At 38.1% G+C, this 21,659-nt stretch overlaps 1 protein-coding gene across 2 annotated transcripts in view; it reads left to right on the top strand.

Annotated features, from left to right (window-relative positions):
• Positions 1-12,940, top strand: part of zgc:153993 (uncharacterized protein LOC767645 homolog) — a 45,451-nt gene extending 32,511 nt beyond the window's left edge. For both annotated transcript variants that reach the window (XM_057841553.1, XM_057841545.1), the window contains exons 4-6: positions 1,230-1,362; positions 12,641-12,745; positions 12,833-12,940. In XM_057841553.1, coding sequence (XP_057697536.1) covers positions 1,230-1,362; positions 12,641-12,745; positions 12,833-12,931 — 337 coding nt within the window. In that variant the 3' untranslated portion in view covers positions 12,932-12,940. The remainder of the gene's footprint in view (positions 1-1,229; positions 1,363-12,640; positions 12,746-12,832) is intronic.
• Positions 12,941-21,659: the final 8,719 nt, after the last annotated feature.

Here is a 21,659-nt window from a genome sequence, read left to right as displayed (position 1 = left end):
TGAGTACAGTGCCGATGCACACCTCTAATCAATAGCAATATTTAACATATGTTTTTGACCAAAATAGCAACTTTTTTTTTTTTTTATTATTATTTACTGCAAATTTTCAACAGCTAATAAATCACTGTTTTATATCAGAAACTTAATACTCGAGGAATACATGCAGAATCAATTATAAATAATATGAAAATAGATTATTAATAAATTCTCTATAAAATCAAAACATTATAAAATAGAATAGCCCTTTATTATGATTAAACACTATAGACTTTTAGCGAATGAGGCTAGCAGCCGCCTGGCGTAACAGGAACTTTTCTGGGGAAAATTCTTGTGAATAAATGCTTAAATCCCCGAATTCTTCATAGATATAGATGTAAAACAGTCTCGATTCTTTGTTAAAAGCAAGGAAACTGCAGTTAGCGTTTATTAACTGTGAAGTTAGCATTTATTTTACGTATATTGATGAAGTACAATGCTACTTTGTTAGCAAATGAGGTTGGCAGCCGCCTGCCGTTAAAGGAGCTTTTCTGGTGAAAATTATTGTGAATAAATGCTTAAATCCCCGAATTCTTCATAGATATGGACGTAAAACGGTCTCGATTCTTGGTTTAAAGCAAAGAAACTGTGCAGTTAGCGTTTATTTTACGTATATTGACGAAGTACAATGCGACTCTGTTAGCGAATGAGGCTAGTGGCCGCCTGACATAAAAGGAGCTTTTCTGGCCAAAATTCTTGTGAATAAATGATTAAATCCCTGAATTCTTTATAGATATGGACGTGAAACGGTCTCGATTCTTGGTAAAAGTAAACTATGAGGTTAGTCAGTTACGAAAATTAGCCGCCTCCATGTGTAAACAAAAAAGAAAATTCCTGCGAATAAATGCTTCAATCGCATGCATGGTACAAAAAAAATAGAATATTTACCTTTAATCCTCGAACAAATCACTCCTGAGACAATCCTTCCTGTTTGTATGCGGTACAACTTTCATAGTTAAATCCAATCGTAAGTAAATCCAAGATTAGATCCGACATAAGCATGTGCCGTCTTCGGCTATTACTAAATGAAGCTCGGCCCCCTCTGATAAGGCGCCGCGCAAGGAATGACTGTGTGACACGTCAATAGTGATGATGTCTATGTGTGTACAGGTACTTCCGGGTATGATTTGGAATTGAGAAAATCTTGTCCATCCAAATCACTTACAATATGTAAATTCTTTTGTCATTCTCAGACTAATAAACCAGGTTCCAGGAAACTGTGCTCAAGATATTTTCATGAAGGTGGCAAGGAATATCTTTGCTGATGGCATCAGCTGGGGTCGGGTTGTGGCGCTCTTCCATCTAGCATACAGACTCATATACAAGGTAACGAACCAATATGATGCATCACACGGAATCTCTAACTCTATCAATTGGAGCATTGTTGTTTTGTCAACGAGGAAAATAATGAAAATATTTCATTGACGAAGACATGACGAGGACAAGATGATAACGAGCTATAAACGTGTCTTGGGAGATTAAAACATAACAAGACTAATGACATTTTTTGTCTGACGAGACGAAAATGCGCCATAGTTTCCGTCATATGTTCACAATGTGGCACATTTTCTTACTGTATGTGTAGTTAGCCTGCATTGTAGCAGTGTTTGATTGCGTTATGTTACGTGTCCCCCCTACCCACACACACACTCACACCTACCAGTTTCCTTTCCAGGTTCCAAGCTTGCTTGTTTTGAAACGCATGTTAAGATTTTTATCTTATCTTGGCTAGAGATGTCCCGAGCCGATATTTGGATCGGATCGGACGCCAATATGGGCAAAAAAATGCGGATCGGTATCGGATCGGCCGACACGGAAAAATTCTGTCCAACTTCCGATCCAGTTTTTTTTTGAAAATCCGGTCCGGTTTTTCCAGCGCACCGACATAAATAATCCATTCCAGTTTTTGCTTCGGTTTCCCTAAAATCCGGTCCGCATTTTACGGCCTTCCTTCAACACACTACATTACCGTCTCCCAATTTACCGAGAGACTTTATCGGTAAAAATGTCAGCTGTGTGGGATCATTTCACCTTAAAGGACGACAAAGACGAAGAGGCAGAGTGCAACATATGCCACAATAAAGTCAAGCGTGGTGGTAAAGCTGTAAGAAGTTTTAATACAACCAACGCAACTAACACTGGCAGAAACTTTTGCTATGCGTGACAAACTGGCACTCGACAGTCCCAAAGCCCAGGGAATAACAAAGAGTCATTGCCAAAGAATTCATTCTGGATGACAAGCCATTATCTCTCATGAGTAAAGACGCACCATCTAACACTTTTATGCTGCATTCCAGAGAAGTGGGAAGTCGGATTTATCCCACTCGGATGGTACCAGTTCCGACCTCAAAGCGTTCCAAGCAAATGTAAACAACAAAGATTGCTGATCGCGACGAGGTGTGTTTTATTTTGGCCATCCAAAGACATTTTGACCTCCAGCGAACCTGCCTTCCTATAAGCGATCAAATAGTAGAGGAAAAACGATGGCTGCGTTATTGCCCACACTGTAAACTGCCTTTTTTAAGTTACATCCTTTGCTGATCCTCAATATAAAAACATAGCACAACAAAGATAATTCACTGTATGAGAAAAAAATACATGGCGTCTCAAATAAACTTGATTTACTTCATTATTGTGTTATCATTCTTTTCTTGAGCGCCATTTTGTCCAGTGACGTCAGATTGAAACAACTTGGAAGTCGTGGTAGTTATTTTTTCTCCGACTTCGCGACTTGGACCTCCCAGTTCGAGTGGCGTTCCAATGATATTTTCCTAGTCGGAGGTCGAAAAAGTCTGTCATCCCACTTTTCTGGAACGCAGCATTAGAACCACAATACAACATGCCCAGACGTCATTACAGCCTTCAACGATTCGGCCGTGGAAGATTCGAGAACAATTCACAAACATCCAAATTCCAATTATTGAAATATGTCAAGTAAAGCGGAACTAATACACAGCGCGGTCTTCGGGACGCAATGCCGTCCATCATGCTTGTCTAATAGATATCATATGTATATAGAACTAGATGCAAAATGACAGACTCGACACCGTTAGCAACACGTGCATTAAAAACTACGTGCGTTAGTAAACAGCCGCCATCTTAAAGCAGAAGACTTCCCTTGTGCCGCCATCTTAAAGCAGGAGACTTCCCTTGTGCCGCCATCTTAAAGCAGGAGACTTCCCTTGTGCCGCCATCTTAAAGCAGGAGACTTCCCTTGTAGGCTGTTGTAGTGAACCTTTCAAGCGAACATATTTAACTTTTTATTTAAAATACTCCTAAATCGGCAAAATCTTGACTTGAATCTATCTTCAAAACAGTTTTAAAACTTTCACATGTTAAAAGTAGACAGAAGGGAAATTATGGAATAACGGGAGCAATTTTAACAACTTTAACAGTGGATTCGCAAAATTAAATTAATTGAATGTAGTTTAAAGCTGCTGATACAGAATGGGGACTTGAGTATTTTATTTACCGTTTTAAAATGTTCACTTGATACTGAAATAGTCGTTTATTTAAACCTGAGAGGCTTTTTATACAATGATTGTAACTAATGCACGAAACATTAAAAGCATCTAATAGCTTGGGGGGTTTGTGGGATTTTCCACTGACAGTTTACAATATTATTTGCACGTTTTACTGACTGACTATGCCATTTCTGTTTGTTATTTATAATGTTTTGTGTTTGTCACTGAATAAAAAGGTCAGTTTCTTGTTACCAATCATTGTGTGTTATTCAAACTTACCTAATTCAACTGGCTAGTTGTTATCAAGAGTACTAAAACCCTTTTCAACATGAGTCTGACAACTAAGTAAGGAGGCTAAATAAACTTTAATACATGCTCAGATAGGCCGGTATCGGCCAGTATCGGTATCGGATTGGAAGTGCAAAAGAATATCGGTATCGGATCGGAAGTGCAAAAACCTGGATCGGGACATCCCTAATCTTGGCTAGAGAAAATATGCAATTTTGCTTTAGCTTTTAAAGGTCTGTGCTCAGTGATCATCACACTCCAAATGTAAGTCATAGCTTTAGTGAAGCATTCGCGTTAGCAGTAGCGTGGCAATCGACGTGTTGAACTCTCGGGAAATTTAAAAAATCGGAAAATTAAAAATAATGCTGTTTTCCTGCAGAGTGTGTATTACCATCACAAAGTTGGAGTTTTTCTCGCAGACACTACAATACTGTATGTGCTCGTCTGTCAATGTTCATTCGAAATTGTTGGAAATCTTTATTTCTATATTTGTTTGTTGAATTTTACAGACGAAAACATTGAGTAATCATCGTTTAAAACTAGACGGAGACTAACACATTTTGAAATGGCTAAAATATGATTTAAGACTAATAAGTATTATCATGTCAAAGACGGACAAAAATTAAAAGGGTTGCCAAAAAATAACTCTGAGGGAGGATTATGCAAATGCTTCATTTACTTTACCTTATAGTATTGTAAATCTGCTGTTTGACTGAAGTGGTAACATCGACCCAGTTCTGGTGCGCTGTAATAATACACTTGACACAAAACAATCGGTGTACAAACGTCTATCTAGTCTGATCAATATGTAAATTTAGTAGTTCAAATTACCCTAATTTATAAAATCCACTAGCATAAATGCTACGAATGCTAACGCACTTACAATTCTAATAGCAGGTCACATGTAACTCCACAATCTGTAGCTGTTAACTTAATTTCAAATGCATACACAAACATATACTGTATAAGCTGAAACAATGTGGCCATGTGGGCGAAACCAGAGCGCAGCTGTCCTTTATCCATGTCAGACTAGTCTGCTCCTCATTCGTAAGGCGATAGTCCAGCCAGACCCAATGCTGCCACCAGAGGGGAGTTTATCCTCCATCATTAAACAAAATGTAATACTTTTGCATAGTTATTTTGGTGTGCTCAAAAGGTTAATTTCAACTTGCGTGGAAATGCGGTTTACATCGCCAGTAGGCCTGTTGCGATAACAAATTCTAGTATTGGTATTGTCTCATAAATTATTAGGTATTGTCAATTTTTTAAAAAAAACAATTCAACCTCAAATGTAGTGACAATAGATCATAATAAATGACCTATTCAAATGCAATATTTTTTTCTTCAATAAAACACTATATAAAAAAAAAAAAAAACTACGTAACGATTCATTTTAAAGCTAGTTAAGTGCAGAATATGAAATAGGTGAAATAGGTGGAAAACAATTCTTGTTGTCTGCCCATTAAGTGTTTGATTCAAAATGAATGTCATCTTGTCCCGCAAAGTTAACAAATTTAAAGCAAAATTATCATTTATTACATGATATTATCATTGCCAATCAGATTTTTCACAATGGGTGTCATTTTAAATCCATTCTTAGTGTAGAATCATTCTAAGTATGTGAGATTACTTCCAGAAATCTGAACATGGCGTGCTTTTATTTTGAAATGTTCACCGGAAGTGCGTTCACTAAGCCGCTAACCGTAAGCTTTAAACTCAGTAAAAAGATAAATACTAAATAATAAAGTGCACTACGCTTTTTTGACATGCACGTGGTTTCAGTTAGATTTTTTTTTTTTTTTTCTTGCATGGTTTGCAAATGCTGTAATCCAGCGAGTTTTCATGTTTGAAGTAGGCCTGTCGCGATAACAAATTTTAACGTGCGATAATTTATCTCCTAAATTATTGCGATATGCGATATTATTGCATTATTTTTTAAAAACCAATTTACAATAACACAGTGAAAATACAGTATATATTAATAGATCAAGTACACCCATTTAAACGCGATAAATATTTACTCTTAAATTCAAAAACACTTTTTAAGAAATCACAACTAAAAACAATAGACCATGCCTCTAAGTAAAAGACAACAATATTGATACCGCAAAGAAACATAGAATAAATAAAATGTGTTAAAAAAAAAAAAAAAAAAATGCACTTAATAACTTAACAATGTTGGCAAATGAAACCTTTTCCCGTCATAGCTTCTGCAATGATGTTCCATAGGGATGCAACGATACATTTAAGTCACGGTTCGGTACGATTTTTGATAAGGGGGACACGATTTTCAATCCGATTCAACAAGCAAAAATAACGAGCGAAAATTAAATTGCCATCCTATAAACATCCATTTTAGTGCATAATATTTATGTGCTTACTTCTTACTGATCTGAAAATTTTTTTTATAAAAGTGCTGAGAACAATCTTTACTGTTTGTAAAGTGAGGCGGGGCACACTGTTGATTGCTACAGCTCTCTTAGCAGCTAGATTTACTACATGAGCAAGACATCCTATTTGTGGTCCGAATCCATCTGTGTCACGTACTGAATTAACAATATTGGCAACATTATCTATAGTCACTGGTATGGTTTGATTTGGCCTTCTTAATTTCCATTCAGTCATGACAGTTTAGAATTCATCGATGTAGTATATGGACTGCGTGTCCCATTATCACTCTGGGCTCACGTAGCCAATGGTATGGGAGTAGCACATCTAGTTTGCTATTTCATGATATCTAGTGTGTGCGCACATTAAAAAAGTTAGCAAACGCCGCTGAAGTCACGTCTGCTCATTACTACACAACACCAGCATATGACAATCGACTTTTATAAACAGGACGAGTTTGAAGCACAGCGCTCTTAATTTCATTCAGCTGTTCGTTGTCAAAGCGAGGTTGTTCGTAGCAGCCCAGTCGGTAACAATGTTTTGGCAGACTTCGTTGTAAATATCCGGCGTTGTGCCAAAAAATAGCCGCCCCGCGTGAAATGTCACTCCTGACGGGAGCGCCCACACGTCAACAACACCGGCACACCGGAGATGGTCCGCAGTCACTCTGGAGCACTCACACGGCCGGTATACGTTGAACAATAGGATGTAATGAGAAGGATTGGCTCCGGCGCTAGTTTTTGCCGGACCTGGAACGAAAATGCATTTTGCGCCGTTGGTAACAAGGAATCCGAACTTTTAACAGCACGTCTGCCGCACGCGCGCACACGTGCATGCGAGGCGATAAATCGCAGCGGGAAAATGACCGCCTTCATTCTTATTTATCGTGCGATAAATGGAATTATTGCATATTGCGACAGGCTTAGTTTGAAGTGTCGCCTTTTAACTGCAATTTTGCGTTGTGGAGAAGACAATGTTTTATAGCAGGCTAGAGTGGTTAGTACATTGTTATTTTTCCATTAGCCTCAATGTAGCAATGGTAATGTTTTACAATGTTTAATATACTATTAGGCTGTATTGGCACCATGGAAAAAGTGCTTAGAAAATGGATTTCGTTCCACTGAAATGGATCTACATGATCTCTGCATTGTAATTTACATACGTTGCTAATTACTACCAAAAAAAAAGTTCTACTCACGGTTTCCAGTCATTTTTTAGTAATTAGCGTTTTCGTGTCGGTCTTTTTTTCCCCCCGTGGCGCAGTGATATTGATACGGCGGAGTCGTATCGTCAGTGTGTGAAGCCATTTTAGGTCACGTGCACCAATAGGAGACGAGGACTGTTGCTATGCGCTTTGAAAACAAACAATATGGCGGCGACCGTGTCAAGCTACGACACGAGCAAAGATGAACCAAAGATAAGAAAACCGCATTCGGAATTTAGTCAAAAGGCATCGAAACGATGCTATATGCATCTCTCAACTGTCCAAGGGCGAAAAAGGGCAGGAATTTGGAAAAAACGTGCAGAGCCCGCGTGGTTGCGTCAGACAATGGCTTTCTCTCCAGGCTCCGTCGAAGGATCTTGCTGAAAATGCGTCGACTGGGATTTTTAACGACATTCACTACAGGTAAGCCACACACACGCCTTTTGTTGTGAATAACTATGGGAGTTGTGGGCTTCTGGTCAGATCACATATGAAGTTAAGACTTGCAATGTGAGTTCTGGGCTGCAGCGGTCATTATTACGATGTTAGATTGTTAACTTTGAGCAAAAAGTTTAGATTGACAAATAACATAGTATTTAGTCTGTTTAACCGTAGTTCCAAAAACCTATTTAATAATTTTATTCAGGAAAAAATGGCAGAATAGACAAGCCTATATAATTTGGATTGGAAGATTTTGTAAATATGATATGGATGAAACAGTTCTCACACGGTTTATGTGTGTGTGCGTGTTTTTCAGAACTGAAACACCCTTCACTGACAGCTACAACTTCTTCTGTGAGACCGTCGTCCATTAAAAGATTAGAGTTGACCAGGAAGTGCTGCGAATGGACAAGCTTGTGGAAATATGGCTTTATTGGGACCATGGAAAAAGTGCTTAGAACATGGATTTTTTCAAAGCCAATACCCTCCTAACTTAGTCACCAGCCAGAAATGTATCTTGATGTGAATACACAAAAATACAGATCTAGTGTTGCTGTTTTTGCTTGTTTTAAGTGTTATATTAATTCTGGCAACACAAAATCTTTATCAAATGTCATAAACACATCTACCAAACATTTGAAACAAGTATTGGTGCCTTAGTATACACATAGGTGAATTCAGAATGAGAAATGTAGCTAATTACTTGAAGGAAACACTTCAACATTAATGATTTGCACCCAGCACAATGAAATATATATTGAATTAAGCTAAAGGCTTATGTGTCATATTAAAAATATCACAACCTACTATGCAATGAAATATATAAAATAAAAAATGCACGCCATGATCATAAATAGCTGAAAATCAACCCAATTGCTACCACACCCTCCTAAATGTGAATCATGGCAAAAATGGAATAAGACAAAAAAATTAAAGGGTGATCAAAAATATAATGTGCCAAAATCATAAGGTGATACTTAAAAAATGAAAGACATCACAAAAGAAGTGATGGACACGTGTTGAAGATAACTTCCAAGTTTTATTTCATGTTTCACAAGTGCTCAAATGCGAGCACACCCAGCAGCACGGACAAAATCAAGCCACGATGAGAATTCCTCGCAAACGTGTGCATGTCGCAGTTATTGTCTTGATTGCAACTGTTGTTCGATATTTCACATCATCAGTACTTGCTGGACGTGTTGGTATGTTAAAGACAAAGTTCGTTATCCATCTTTATGGCACATAACGTATGTTATACACTAAGTGTATGTTCCACCACTTCCAGCGAATATTGATGACATGAAAGATTCCATAACAGACGCAATCAACGCGGGAGGGAGGAATTCTCATGTCATCTTGATGTTGTCCATGCTGCTGGTGATGGCCATATTTGAGTACTATGAAAACATGAAATTAAACTTAGTTACTTCCTACATCTGTCCAAGGTAGTTTTTTTTTTTTTTTTATGTTTTTCGTTTTTGACATGGCATTTTGATTTTGGCACAGCCTTTTTTAATCACACTGTATATACACAAAAGGTTGGAATCATTCAAGTATGGTACTGTTGGTACACATTTATTTAAACATGGAAGTATCTCATACTATAGAAATACACATTATTACACATACAAATATTGAAAAACGAATTAAAAAAAAATAGAAATAAAAGAATAGTAAAACTGTACATGACAACATTACTCCTCAAAATCGCTTTACTCAAAGTCATCATCCCATCCAAGTGTCTTCTGTTTCTTTGGAAACATTCTCACATGGTTGGCACTGATATAAATCAGTACAAGAAAGTGTTGCAGACATACAGGAACATCTTCCCATGTCACAATTGGTTGCCTTTCAACTACAGTTGACTACTTGCAAAACAGTATCGGGCAGGATTTTTAGTCATCCATGTCACTGCCAACTGCCCATCCTCAATGTCCCACCCATTCCCAATGGGTGAAGGGGCACACATTTTAACTGTCAGACAACGTTTCATAATTGCTGCTTGATAGTCTGCTGTCCTGCAATGTTGGTACAGAGCATCAGTTTTGGGGGGAATAGAATGTTCTGGCAAGACTGACGAGGCCATACAGAAAGATCTGCATTTGGCATCATTTTTGGCACATGACTGGCATAACAGGTGGCACACGTATTTACACAACGTGTTAAATGTTTGTAGGTCAAGTTTAAAACTGCTGCCCAGCGTTGCAAACCCAGTCAGGTATTCTTTTTTATGACGTGCAAAAGAAAAGTTTTTTTTGCCTTTGCCATGAAAGGCACAAGCAGAGTCACAACCTGTGAATGTATGGATGCCAATGAGTGCTGAACACACACTAGTGCCAGGAGCTGCAGAGACCTTAGAGACGTCAGTCCTCGTTCTGTTGCCTCCTCCTGTGAAAAAATGCAATTTACACTGTAAATCTATCTGCAGACTTACAGCAATCACTGCCACGTCAGTATCAGGGCTTTTATTGACTACAGCTTGATGTTCTTGAGCCAAAAGGTTTATTTAGCCATTGTCACCCATAACTGGTATGCAATAAAAAGTTCTACTGGATTCACTTTCGACACACTGTACCCTATATACATTTTATAACAAAGTGGTATTGATATTTGGGCTAAAAAATGGTATCGTTACGACACTAGTTTAAATAAGAATTTTTTTTAGCATAAGTTAATAACAATTAACCTTGTAGTAAAGGCGTGCGTGTGGCTTACCTGTAGTGAATGTCGTTAAAAATCCCAGTCGACGCATTTTCAGCAAGATCCTTCGACGGAGCCTGGAAGAAAGCCATTGTCTGACGCAACCACGCGGGCTCTGCACGTTTTTTCCAAATTCCTGCCCTTTTTCGCCCTTGGACAGTTGAGAGATGCATATAGCATCGTTTCGATGCCTTTTGACTAAATTCCGAATGCGGTTTTCTTATCTTTGGTTCATCTTCGCTCGTGTTGTAGCTTGGCACGGTCGCCGCCATATTGTTTGTTTTCGAAGCGCATAGCAACAGTCCTCGTCTCCTATTGGTGCACGTGACCTAAAATGGCTTCACACACTGACGATACGACTCCGCCGTATCAATATCACTGCGCCACGGGGGAAAAAAAGACCGACACGAAAACGCTAATTACTAAAAAATGACTGGAAACCGTGAGTAGAACTTTTTTTTGGTAGTAATTAGCAACGTATGTAAATTACAATGCAGAGGTCACGTAGATCCATTTCAGTGGAACGAACCAACACAATTTTGGCTCAGCCAATACAGCCTATATTAGATGTTTCCTTTTTTTGTATGTCTGAACTTTAATGCTACAGCGTGTAGATGGCCAATAAACATCTGAGGAAAAGGACTGGAGTCTTATATGCAATCAACACGCACATGTGCCGAGTACACGCAGCCCTCGCAAACACACACACACGCACGCGGCGATAAATCGCAGCCGGAAAAATTACCGCACCTCATTTTTATTTACCACGCGATAATTAGACTTACTGCATTTTGCGACAGGCTTAATCACCAACGTAGGTAACTGTAACCCGTGGACTACCCGTATGTTTGAACTCGAGTAAGAGAGCACATACACATGAAGAACATATTTGCGCATATGAAGAACAGCGCAAGCACACACACGAAGACGAACGCATTTGCTCCCATGAAGAAGTCGTGCCGCCGAGTGACAGAGAGAGAAAGGCGAAGGATTATAAATTACCTCACTGTCTAGCTAGGACTTGGCTCCAAGGTCTTGGAGAGGACAGTACAAGGATGTATGATGCTTGTTTTTGGATAGTTATTTTGAGATTTACGGGGTATTTTGGGGTACTTAAAAGGTTCATTGCAACTTGCACGGAAATTTGGGTTACATTGCGAGGGTAGGAATGGAACTCGTTCGTAACCCGGGGACTACTTGTATTATTATTCCAATTTGTATTTATTATTTATTTGTTTTGCTATATGTAATTGCTATTTGTGATTGTACCTGCAGTATTTATAAAAGACTTAGCATAAGTTTTTGCTGGTGGAACGAATTAATCGAATTATAATGTATTCTTATGGGAAAATCCTGCTAAACATACGACCATTTCTACTTACAAACCAGGTCCTGTAACGTAGTAAATTCGTATGTAGATGTACGACTGTATCTGGAGAATGAGCCTAGAAAACTAGTTACACTTAGGCGCCGCAAGGGCTGGGTGACAAATCATTACATAAATGATAGGAAATCTGAGGGTATGACGGCAAATTGAATTTGTTGTTTTAGCAGAACTTGGAATGAGTTAGGCGCTTTCTATTTTAGGTAAGTATAAGCATTAACTCATTGCCCGCCATTGACGGCGATAGACGTCCAAACCATTTCGACTGGGGGTCAAATTGGATTGTAAGTCTGATCTATCCAGGCCAGCCTTCCCATTTAAAATAAATTAACGCCTGTTGCTGTAGATGGCAGTGAATGAGTTAAGGGCTACAAGCGACAAAATAATCCAACGCTGTAATGATTAGGGATGTCCCTGATCCAATCACGTGATCGGAAATCGGACCCGAGCACATCATTCTTAGAATCAAGTGGAAAAAGATCATGTTTTAATGGCTGCAAAGCAACAAAATATCAAGATGGACAAGGATATTGTCGAAAGAAACCCCCCAAAAATATCATTTGTAATAAAGTGCCGAGGTAACTGATCAGTACTCTGTAATATCAGATCCTCAAAATCAGGTGACATGGACTCTAACTCTGGTATGAATATATGTGATTGGGAAAGCTCTAGTTGAAATGCTCTCAGCGGACGCAGCGGCAAGTTGTATTAACATGTTTTTGTTTTTGTTCAAAGGCACTGACAACGAATCATCTGGAGAACATCAGACTCATAATCAGCTGGGTTCTGCAGGTTATTAGGGAGCAACTCTACTTTTGGCTTGTCCAGCAGGGAGGCTGGGTGAGTCACGTGTGAACACCTGTAGTTTTGATAAATATGTTATTGTACTTATTTTTAGATTTGTCCTGTTTCCGTCTTTAATTGTAGGAAGGCGTAATCCGTGGATGGTCTCACTGGAGGACATTGACCTTAGTGGCTTCAGTGGTTTTAGTAGCTACCATTGTTTATTATAGGAAGACACGCTGACTCACACCATTTTAAGTTTGTTTGGTGAGAAGTATCAATTCAGGTCATCATGTAGTCATTAATATCATGTGACTACTTGATTCATTCATAAAATATCAATCATCATTTAGATAGCGTAACATTTGACAGGACATGTGCTGTCTGTCTCTCTCTCTCTCTCTCTCTCTCGAGTTTCTCAGATAAAAACTGGATGCATCCAGCATTGTTTAGATTTAATTTTTTTAGGATGTGAATATTTATGGAGGGGAAAAAAAAAACACTAAAGATAATTGTTTGTCTCAGGTTATCCAAGACCAGCGGTCTGCAAGTTCGGCCCTCGAGAGCCGCTATCCAGCTTGTTTTCCCACGTCTCCCTCCTTTAGCACACCTGAATCAAATAATCAGGATCATTATCAGAGCTTGCCGATTAGCTGATCATTTGATTCAGGTGTGTTATAGGAGGGAGACATGGAAAACAAGCTGGATAGTGGGTCTCGAGGACAGGACTTGCAGACCCCTGTCCTAGACCAAGGCTCTCAAACTCATTTTGGTCCGTGGGCCAAATTAACAGTTATAAAAATATTTATGCAAGTACAATATCAACTTAAATGCATAAACATACACAGTTCCTGATTAATATTTTGTTTGTAATCTTAAAAAAAAAAAATCAACAAAATGAGTGGGTTTTAAACAATACATTAAATCAGTCTTTTCATTCATTATGTCCTGGTGCCGTATTAAACTAAGCCTAAACATTCCCAAACATCCTAGATTGACAAAGTGTAACTTAAAGAAAATGAAGTCAAAATGTAAAATGGGCTATTAATGACTCCACTAATATAAGTGAAAAAGACCAATTCTGTACTCCTTATCCTCATGAGATTTGAGGCATTGATGGAGCCTTTATCTTTTTTAGAATTGGAAGTCATTCATAAATACTAGGGCTGTCAAACGATTAAAATTTTTAATCGAGTTAATTACAGCTTAAAAATTAATTAATCGTAATTAATCACAATCGCAATTCAAACCATCTATAAAATATGCCATATTTTTCTGTAAATTATTGTTGGAATGGAAAGATAAGACACAAGATGGATATATACATTCAACATACGGTACACAAGGACTGTATTTGTTTATTATAACAAAAAATCAACAACATGGCATTAACATTATTAACATTCTGTTAAAGCGATCCATGGATAGAAAGACTTGTAGTTCTTAAAAGATAAATGTTAGTACAAGTTATAGAAATTTTATATTAAAACCCCTCTTAATATTTCGTTTTAATAAAATTTGTTAAATTTTCAATCAAAAAATAAACTAGTAGCCCGCCATTGTTGATGTCAATAATTACTTACACAATGCTCATGGGTGCTGAAGCCTATAAAATCAGTCGCACCCAAGCGCCAGCAGAGGGCGGCAAAACTCCACAAAACACAATTAACATGTGGGCATTTCACTGTACTGTCATTTAAATCTGTCTGAGCGGGGCATGTGCGTTAATTGCGTCAAATATTTTTAACGTGATTAATTTAAAAAATTAATTACCGCCCGTTAACGCGATAATTTTGACAGCCCTAATGTATACGTATTTGAGCTAAGACAATGATTCAAGTGAAGAATCAGTCTGTACAAACGGTTCTAAACACATCTTTCAAAATAAGATTACGTGTGTGTTTATGAATAAACTACAACGTGCCTGGCAGTCAGAACAAGCCCGCTGGCTGTACTTTGGACACCCCTGTCCTTGATAGTGTGACCTAAATGGTCCTATGTGTGAAGAACAAAATGGGACAGAATGAAATGTAGAAATACACCCCAAATGTGTCATTAATTTATTAACATGGAAATTCAATAAAGTGTCATTAATTCATTAAAATACCAGCTCATTTAATGTTGAAACATATATAATTATTCCACTATTTATTGATTTATTTCATGGACACAGGTTGCAGCACTTCATGAATTTTATCTGTCAAACTCAATCCGTCAAACTCACCCATCAAAGTCAGTGGGCAGGACTCACGCTGATCTAACTCGAATGGATTGCTGTCGTCTGAAGTAAAACAAAAACAACGCTGCTACTGAACATTCTCGGGAGTTGATTAAAAGACATTTTAGACCTTGCTTAAGCCTGTCGCGATATCCAATAAATCAATCAATCGCAAGGTCAATAAAAAATGAGGCCGGTAATTTTCCCGGCTGTGATTTATGTGTTTGTGTGCACGCAGTGCACTTGGCACACGTGCATGTCAGTGTTGTTTTTGGCAGCGCATTTAATTTTCGTCTTAGTCTTTTGGACAATAACACTCAATTAGCCTTAGTCATATTTTAGTCACCTCAAAATGTGTTTGTCTTCTAGTTTTTGTTGACGAAAACTCAAGACTAATTTCGTCTAGTTTTAGTCTAAGTTTACTAAAGATGTTTTCGCCTGTAAAAATTTACGAAATTTTTAAAAAATTTACTCCAAAAATAAAGGTTTCCAACTAGCACATATTGTAGCGTCTACAAGAAAAATGCCATCTTGGTGATAATACACACTCAGCAGGAAAACAGTGCATTATTTTCAATGAATTATACCCACCTGGACGCCACGTTAGCATTAGCTTAATGCATTACCGAATGCTATGCTAACATTATGAGTTACATTTAGTGTGTGATGATCACTCAGCACAAACCTTTAAGAGCTAAAGCAACATTGCGTATTCTCTCTCGCCAAGAAAACAAATCTTACTGTGTGTGCAAGCTTGGAGATTGGAGAGAACACACTGGTGAGTCGGGGTGGAAGGTGCGTCACATGAGAGACACAACCAGACACCGTTACAATGCAGGCTAACTACACATAAAATGTCACACATTGTTGACGTTTGACGGAAACTATCGCACATTTTCGTCTCGTTCTCGTCTCATTAGACGAAAACTGGTATTAGTCTCGTTATGTTTTAGTATCCCAAAACACGTTTTTAGCTTCTCGTCGTCGTCAGGCAAAAATTATTCGTTGATGAAATATGTTCGTCATAGTCATCGTTGAGCAAAACGCTGGTGCGTGTTGATTGCATATGAGACTGCAGTTCCTTTCACAGATGTTTATTGTTCATGAACACACTGTAGAACTAAAGTTCAGACATAAAAAAAAAAAAACATTTATATTAAACACTGTAAAATGTTAGCATTGCTATTTTGAGCCTAATGGAGAAAAAAAAAGTCTATACACTGACCACTTTAGCCCGCAGTAAACTAATGGCAGTCTTCTCCAAAATGCAATCTTAGTTGTTAAAAAGGTGACACTTCAGATTTGAAAACTCACTGGTCGACAGCATTTGCATACAAAAAAAATCTACTCACACAGCATGCATGACGAAAAGTTTTTTTTTTTTTTTTTTTTTTTTTTTTTAACAAGTGTAAAGCTTACGGTTAGCAGCTTAGCAGACATACTTCCGGTGAACATCTCAAAATAAAAGCATGTCATGTTCAAGATGTAAACTCAGATGTCTGGAGTTACTTCCACATACTTCAGATTGTACACTAAGACAGTTTTAAAATGACACCCACTTTTAAAAATCTTGATTGGCACTTGTATGACCTGTGTAAAGGGAGCGCCACCTAGTGTGTCAGAATATGTTTACTGGCTCTGCATGGATTGTTTATCTAAAATCGACCCGTCTTGGCTTGATGTGCTTGGTAACTATGTGCCGCCCACTGACTTTGGTGGGTGAATTTGACAGTAAAAATAAATTCATGAAGTGCTGCAACATGTACATGAAATAATTAAATAGTAAAATGGTTTCTTTTTTTAACATAGTATTTTTATAAAATAGTATTTTAATGAACAAGACACATTTAATGAAACTTATTTACGTAATCCCCATTTTTAATAATGACACATTGAAGTATTTAATGATGTATTTACATATTTCATTGTCCTATTTGGTCCTCCATACTAAGAACAGTTCCATCATTTTTATTGTCATTAGCTATGTAGGGTTTAACTACTGAATAAGTCTTGAGTGTTTTAAATATTTTTCATTCTCTTGTTTTCATTTTTAATTTTATCGCAATGTTTCTTAATTTTTTTCATTTTTTTGCTGAAAAAATGGGTTGTAACAACATATTGTAGGCACTGACTAAGCATCATGTGTGTTTTTATCTGTATTCCTCTTGATATTAAATGTGACTCACTTTATTTGGACACCTTCGGTTGATGTAAAACAATCTGATTTCATAATGCGTTTAAGTTCTTCAGCTTCTTCACGGAAACGGTGATCATTTCAAAGAGGAGATTTCTACGTTTTGAATGGCTGCCACTGGGATGCTGTATTCAATACAGGGAGTCCTCAGATTACGATGTCCTCGACCTACGACATTTCCACTTCAGGACGTCCGTGCCTCGTCCCCAAGTTACTGAATAGTGCTTTTCTGTGTTTTTAGCTGGGAGGATCCTTGCTTTTTTTTAGCCCTCCTTTTTTCACACTACGGCCCCAAGGAAAAAAAGCAGGTTCAGCCAAAAGAATAGTAATTACTATGGAAACAAAACTAAACATTTTAAACTTTTTATCCAAGTATTTTCCCCCAATAGCTAAGTGAATGGTATGGTCATGACAAACATATATGAAATAATAAAAATGCATTTATTCAGTACGACATGGCAAAATTACTCCACAATGGTCAAAACTGTCGACTTCACCTTTACTTCCGCACCTCCCGAACGCTATTTTATGCCACCCATCGTCAATGATATTGACTAATTGATTGCGATTAACTCAAATTATATTTATTAGAAAAAATAAATATGGGCACTTTATTTGATGTCAAAACTGTTCTTGTCTTTGTTTTGTTGATTATAATAATGTTCATGTCATGAAAATTCTGGTTAGATTAAAGGCAAATCTATGCTGAATCCACCAGTAGTATTTTTGGCCTAGAGGTGATCAAAAACCCATGTGAATATACATTTTAAAATTATATATAATCGGTTATCGAAATTGGTACCGGTTTCAAAAAGTGGATATCGTGCACCCCTAGAAGGGAAGGACAAATCTGGCAACCCCGCATGTTGTAAAACTGCACTGCCCTCTACTGCATTGCATGAGTACTTGCATCATATTCAAACAGACTTGCAGTGTCGTTCGAATGGAAACAAAATTAAGCTCTGGTCATGTGACAGTGAAGGGATTCAAAAAAAAACAAAAAAAAAAACAATCACCTTGCATGGATGTAGTAATGATGTCAACAGGTTGCAAGCTAACACTATAAAATGTTTTTCTATTTAAGACCATGATGAACATACCCAAGGGCGTAGGTTTGCATAGGAACGGTAGGGACATAACACTGCGAACTTTTCAGGATGCTGAAATCGTCATCACCAACTTTTAAGCAACCATATTTGCATTATATAATGAGTTCAGTAATATAGGTCTTTTAGGTTGTCTTCCCATATGTCGTAAGGATAGAATAGACCCTACCATTATTAAGTGAATTAGAATCAAAGAGGAGGGATAGTAGTTTATTTTTTTCGGCCCGCATCAGCGGCCACTGTAAGTAATGTAAAAAGACAATGTCAATGATTTGGAGGTGGAGTAAACTAATTTTTAGGGTTGTTCCGATCATGTGTTTTTGCTCGCGATCCGATCCCGATCGTTTTAGTTTGAGTATCTGCCGATCCCGATATTTCCCGATCCGATTGCTTTTTTTTTTTTTTTTTTTTTTTGCTCACGATTCAATTCCAATCATTCCCGATAATTTTTCCCGATCATATACATTTTGGCAATGCATTAAGAAAAAAATGAATAAAACTCGGACGAATACATACATTCAACATACAGTACATAAGTACTGTATTTTATTATGGCAAATCCTCAAGATGGCATTTACATTAACATTCTTTCTCTGAGAGGGATCCACGGATAGAAAGACTTGTGACTTTGTATATTGTGACTAAATATTGCCATCTAGTGTATTTGTTGAGTTTTCAGTAAATGATACTGTAGCCATGCCCAAATGCATGATGGGAAGTGGAACCATGACTGTGCGTAGTGCTACCCATGGGCGGACTGGTAATCTGTGGGTTCTGGAGGATCACAGAACGGCCGGTGCCCTCGACGGCCGGCGGCCGCCATTCATTATACATCACTGTTTTTATCCCCCCTAGCCTCTGATTATCTACAGTTCACATCCAATCCGACAGGTGGCAGCAATGCGCCTGCTGTTCATCGCCAGTCTGATAGAAGAACGAAAAAAGCACAAAGTAGCCTTCATTGGTTCTTTGTGGAAGCAAACTAGCGATGAGCGTCAATGCACAATATGGATGGTGGTGGCAAAAAAAGAGAAGAGAAGGGTGGCGCGGAGAAGGTTAGGAAGAAAAAAAATAGACACTGGAGAGCGAAGCATTAAAATGTCATAAGTTGACAAATATTTTCGCAAGCAGCAGTCCATACAACGGCCACGTCGGGTAACAGCAGCTCAGCCCCGGCGATGGTGGGAGGAGGAGCGGGAGCCGCTCTGACGTGCAGCCGGTGCAGGGAGCGAGAAAAGAAGAGGGAGGGTGTAATGATAAGCTGGTGGAAGTTCCCCAGACAAGCGCAGGGCAAGTAAAAAGGGATGAAGAGGGTCACTTGCTCGCAATTGTTGTCCACCAGGTAGCTACATTTTAAATGAAATAAATGATTAAGGGTTAGTGCCAGCTAGTCAGTTTGCAATCGTGTCAAGTTACAGTATGCTAGTCCTACTATCACTCTCTTAAGGAAAAATATTTTAGCTGTAAAACAACGTATGCACACGCAGCAGCAATATTAATTCAGAAGAAATATAACAAAATATTAATAAAATGAACGGTTTTACTTTAAAGTTTAGTTAGTTAAATTGATATATATTTTTAATCATGTATATATCGTTTTGTTTTCTGGTTAATACTTTCTAATGAAGGTTATGTATCCAGGATTTGTCTTGAAATGTTTATTGTATTTTCATTGAAATTTATTATTTGTATGGCAAGATTAATTATGGCAGGGGTCTCCAAACCGGTCCTCAAGGGCCGCTGTGGGGCCTGGTTTTTATTTCAACCGATCGAGTACCGACAGTTTAACCAATTAAGTTTCTGCTAAAACAAACAGCACCTGACTGCAATCAACTGATTACACTTGTAAGACACCAGATTGGTGCATAGGTGTTGTCTTGTTTTGTTGGAATGAAATCCTGCGCCCGCTGCGGCCCTATGTGGAATGGTTTGGAGACCACTGAATTATGGCATAAACAATGAAATCATTTTATAGACAGATTTATAGAGATATATTGTAATCAATTGGATACATAAAACTTGCTTTGAAAAATAAATTCTTTCATTTGTTTTTTCAGGTTGATCATAGAGCTAGTACAGAAAATGAACCCAACTCCAGTTCAGCCTTGCAATACTTTGAGCGCCCCAAGTCAGACAGTCACAGTCTAGACACATTTTCTTCATTTTCTCTCAAAGTGCACGAAATTGATGCGTTTTACAATAAAATGTTAAAAAAAAAAAAAAAAAAAGGTCTCCCTTGGGGGCATGTCCCTGGATCCCCTTGGGGCTGGGCCGGGTCAAAGTCCAGGGCTGCTTTTTAGTCCCAGTCCGTCCCTGGTGCTACCAATTGATATATCTGTTCTGCGTTGGGAAATAAGAAAAAGATCAAATCCTGCCTTGCTTCCCCACATTGCTTCCCATGATATTTCTAATCGTAGGGAGTGGGATGGTAAGGCTTTAGCCAATTAAAAAAAAAGGCTCCAAAGGCTGCTAAAATTCACTCATTTTACGCTGCCTTTTATCTCTCTATATAGGTAAAACGGCGCCATTACAGATTGCGCGCGACAATGCGTGAGTGGGTGGTGCAACGCATGCATTAATTGCGTTAAATATTTTAACTTTAAAAAAAATTGATTACCGCCGTTATCAGGATAAATTTGATAACCCTACCTTAAGCCTAAAGACTCTGGATGATTTTAACATATTATGTCTGTAACGTTAAATACAATTATAAAACGATTTAATTAAAAAATAAGCCATGGCCGATATTTTTTTGCCGATTCCGATACTTTGAAAATGACGTGGTCGGACCCGATCCATCGGCATCATCTACTAATTTTGCTACCGGAAGTCGGCCCTTCATCAGAGTTAGCATAACATTAAACTGTGTGAAGTTGCTAAGCTGCAAAACTACTGCAGTCAGCCTCCACAAGGAAAAATGAAGTCAAGCTAGCCGTCCCTTATTTGGAATATTGTCTGCATTATGTGCATTACGGTACTGCAACGCAGTGGCTTCAGAGTGCAAGTCCCGTAGCTTGACTTTGTTTTTCCTTGTGGAGGCTTCTTTACTAGTGTTTGAAAACAAAGGGTTTGACTTGAACGCTTTATCACCTGAACCAATACACATAAGAGAGTCAATACATATTTATTTTGAATTGATCATTCAGCCTATCAATTAATTTGGTACATATTTGTGAGAACTGTAGCCCTGACCCCCGTTCAATAATCTTACTAATGTCCCCTCTCCAGTAAAAAGTGTACATGCAGGTTATGTTGTTATATCGTCCCTACCAATGTTGAGACCAAATCTACGCCCTTGAACATACCTCTACCCTGGGCTCGTTTTTCCTCCGCCTCCTTTCCGCGCTTTCTTAAAGCAGCACCTGAGGGCTTCGACCTTTACCTATCAAAAGTCTTGACAGCAGCAGAAGTGAAACATGTTAGCTAGCCGCTAACACAGTGTGATAATGTAAA

Source organism: Corythoichthys intestinalis, chromosome 1 (genome assembly GCF_030265065.1).
Source record: "Corythoichthys intestinalis isolate RoL2023-P3 chromosome 1, ASM3026506v1, whole genome shotgun sequence".
NCBI classification, from domain to species: Eukaryota; Metazoa; Chordata; class Actinopteri; order Syngnathiformes; family Syngnathidae; genus Corythoichthys; species Corythoichthys intestinalis.
This window is presented reverse-complemented; position numbering and strand designations above follow the sequence as displayed.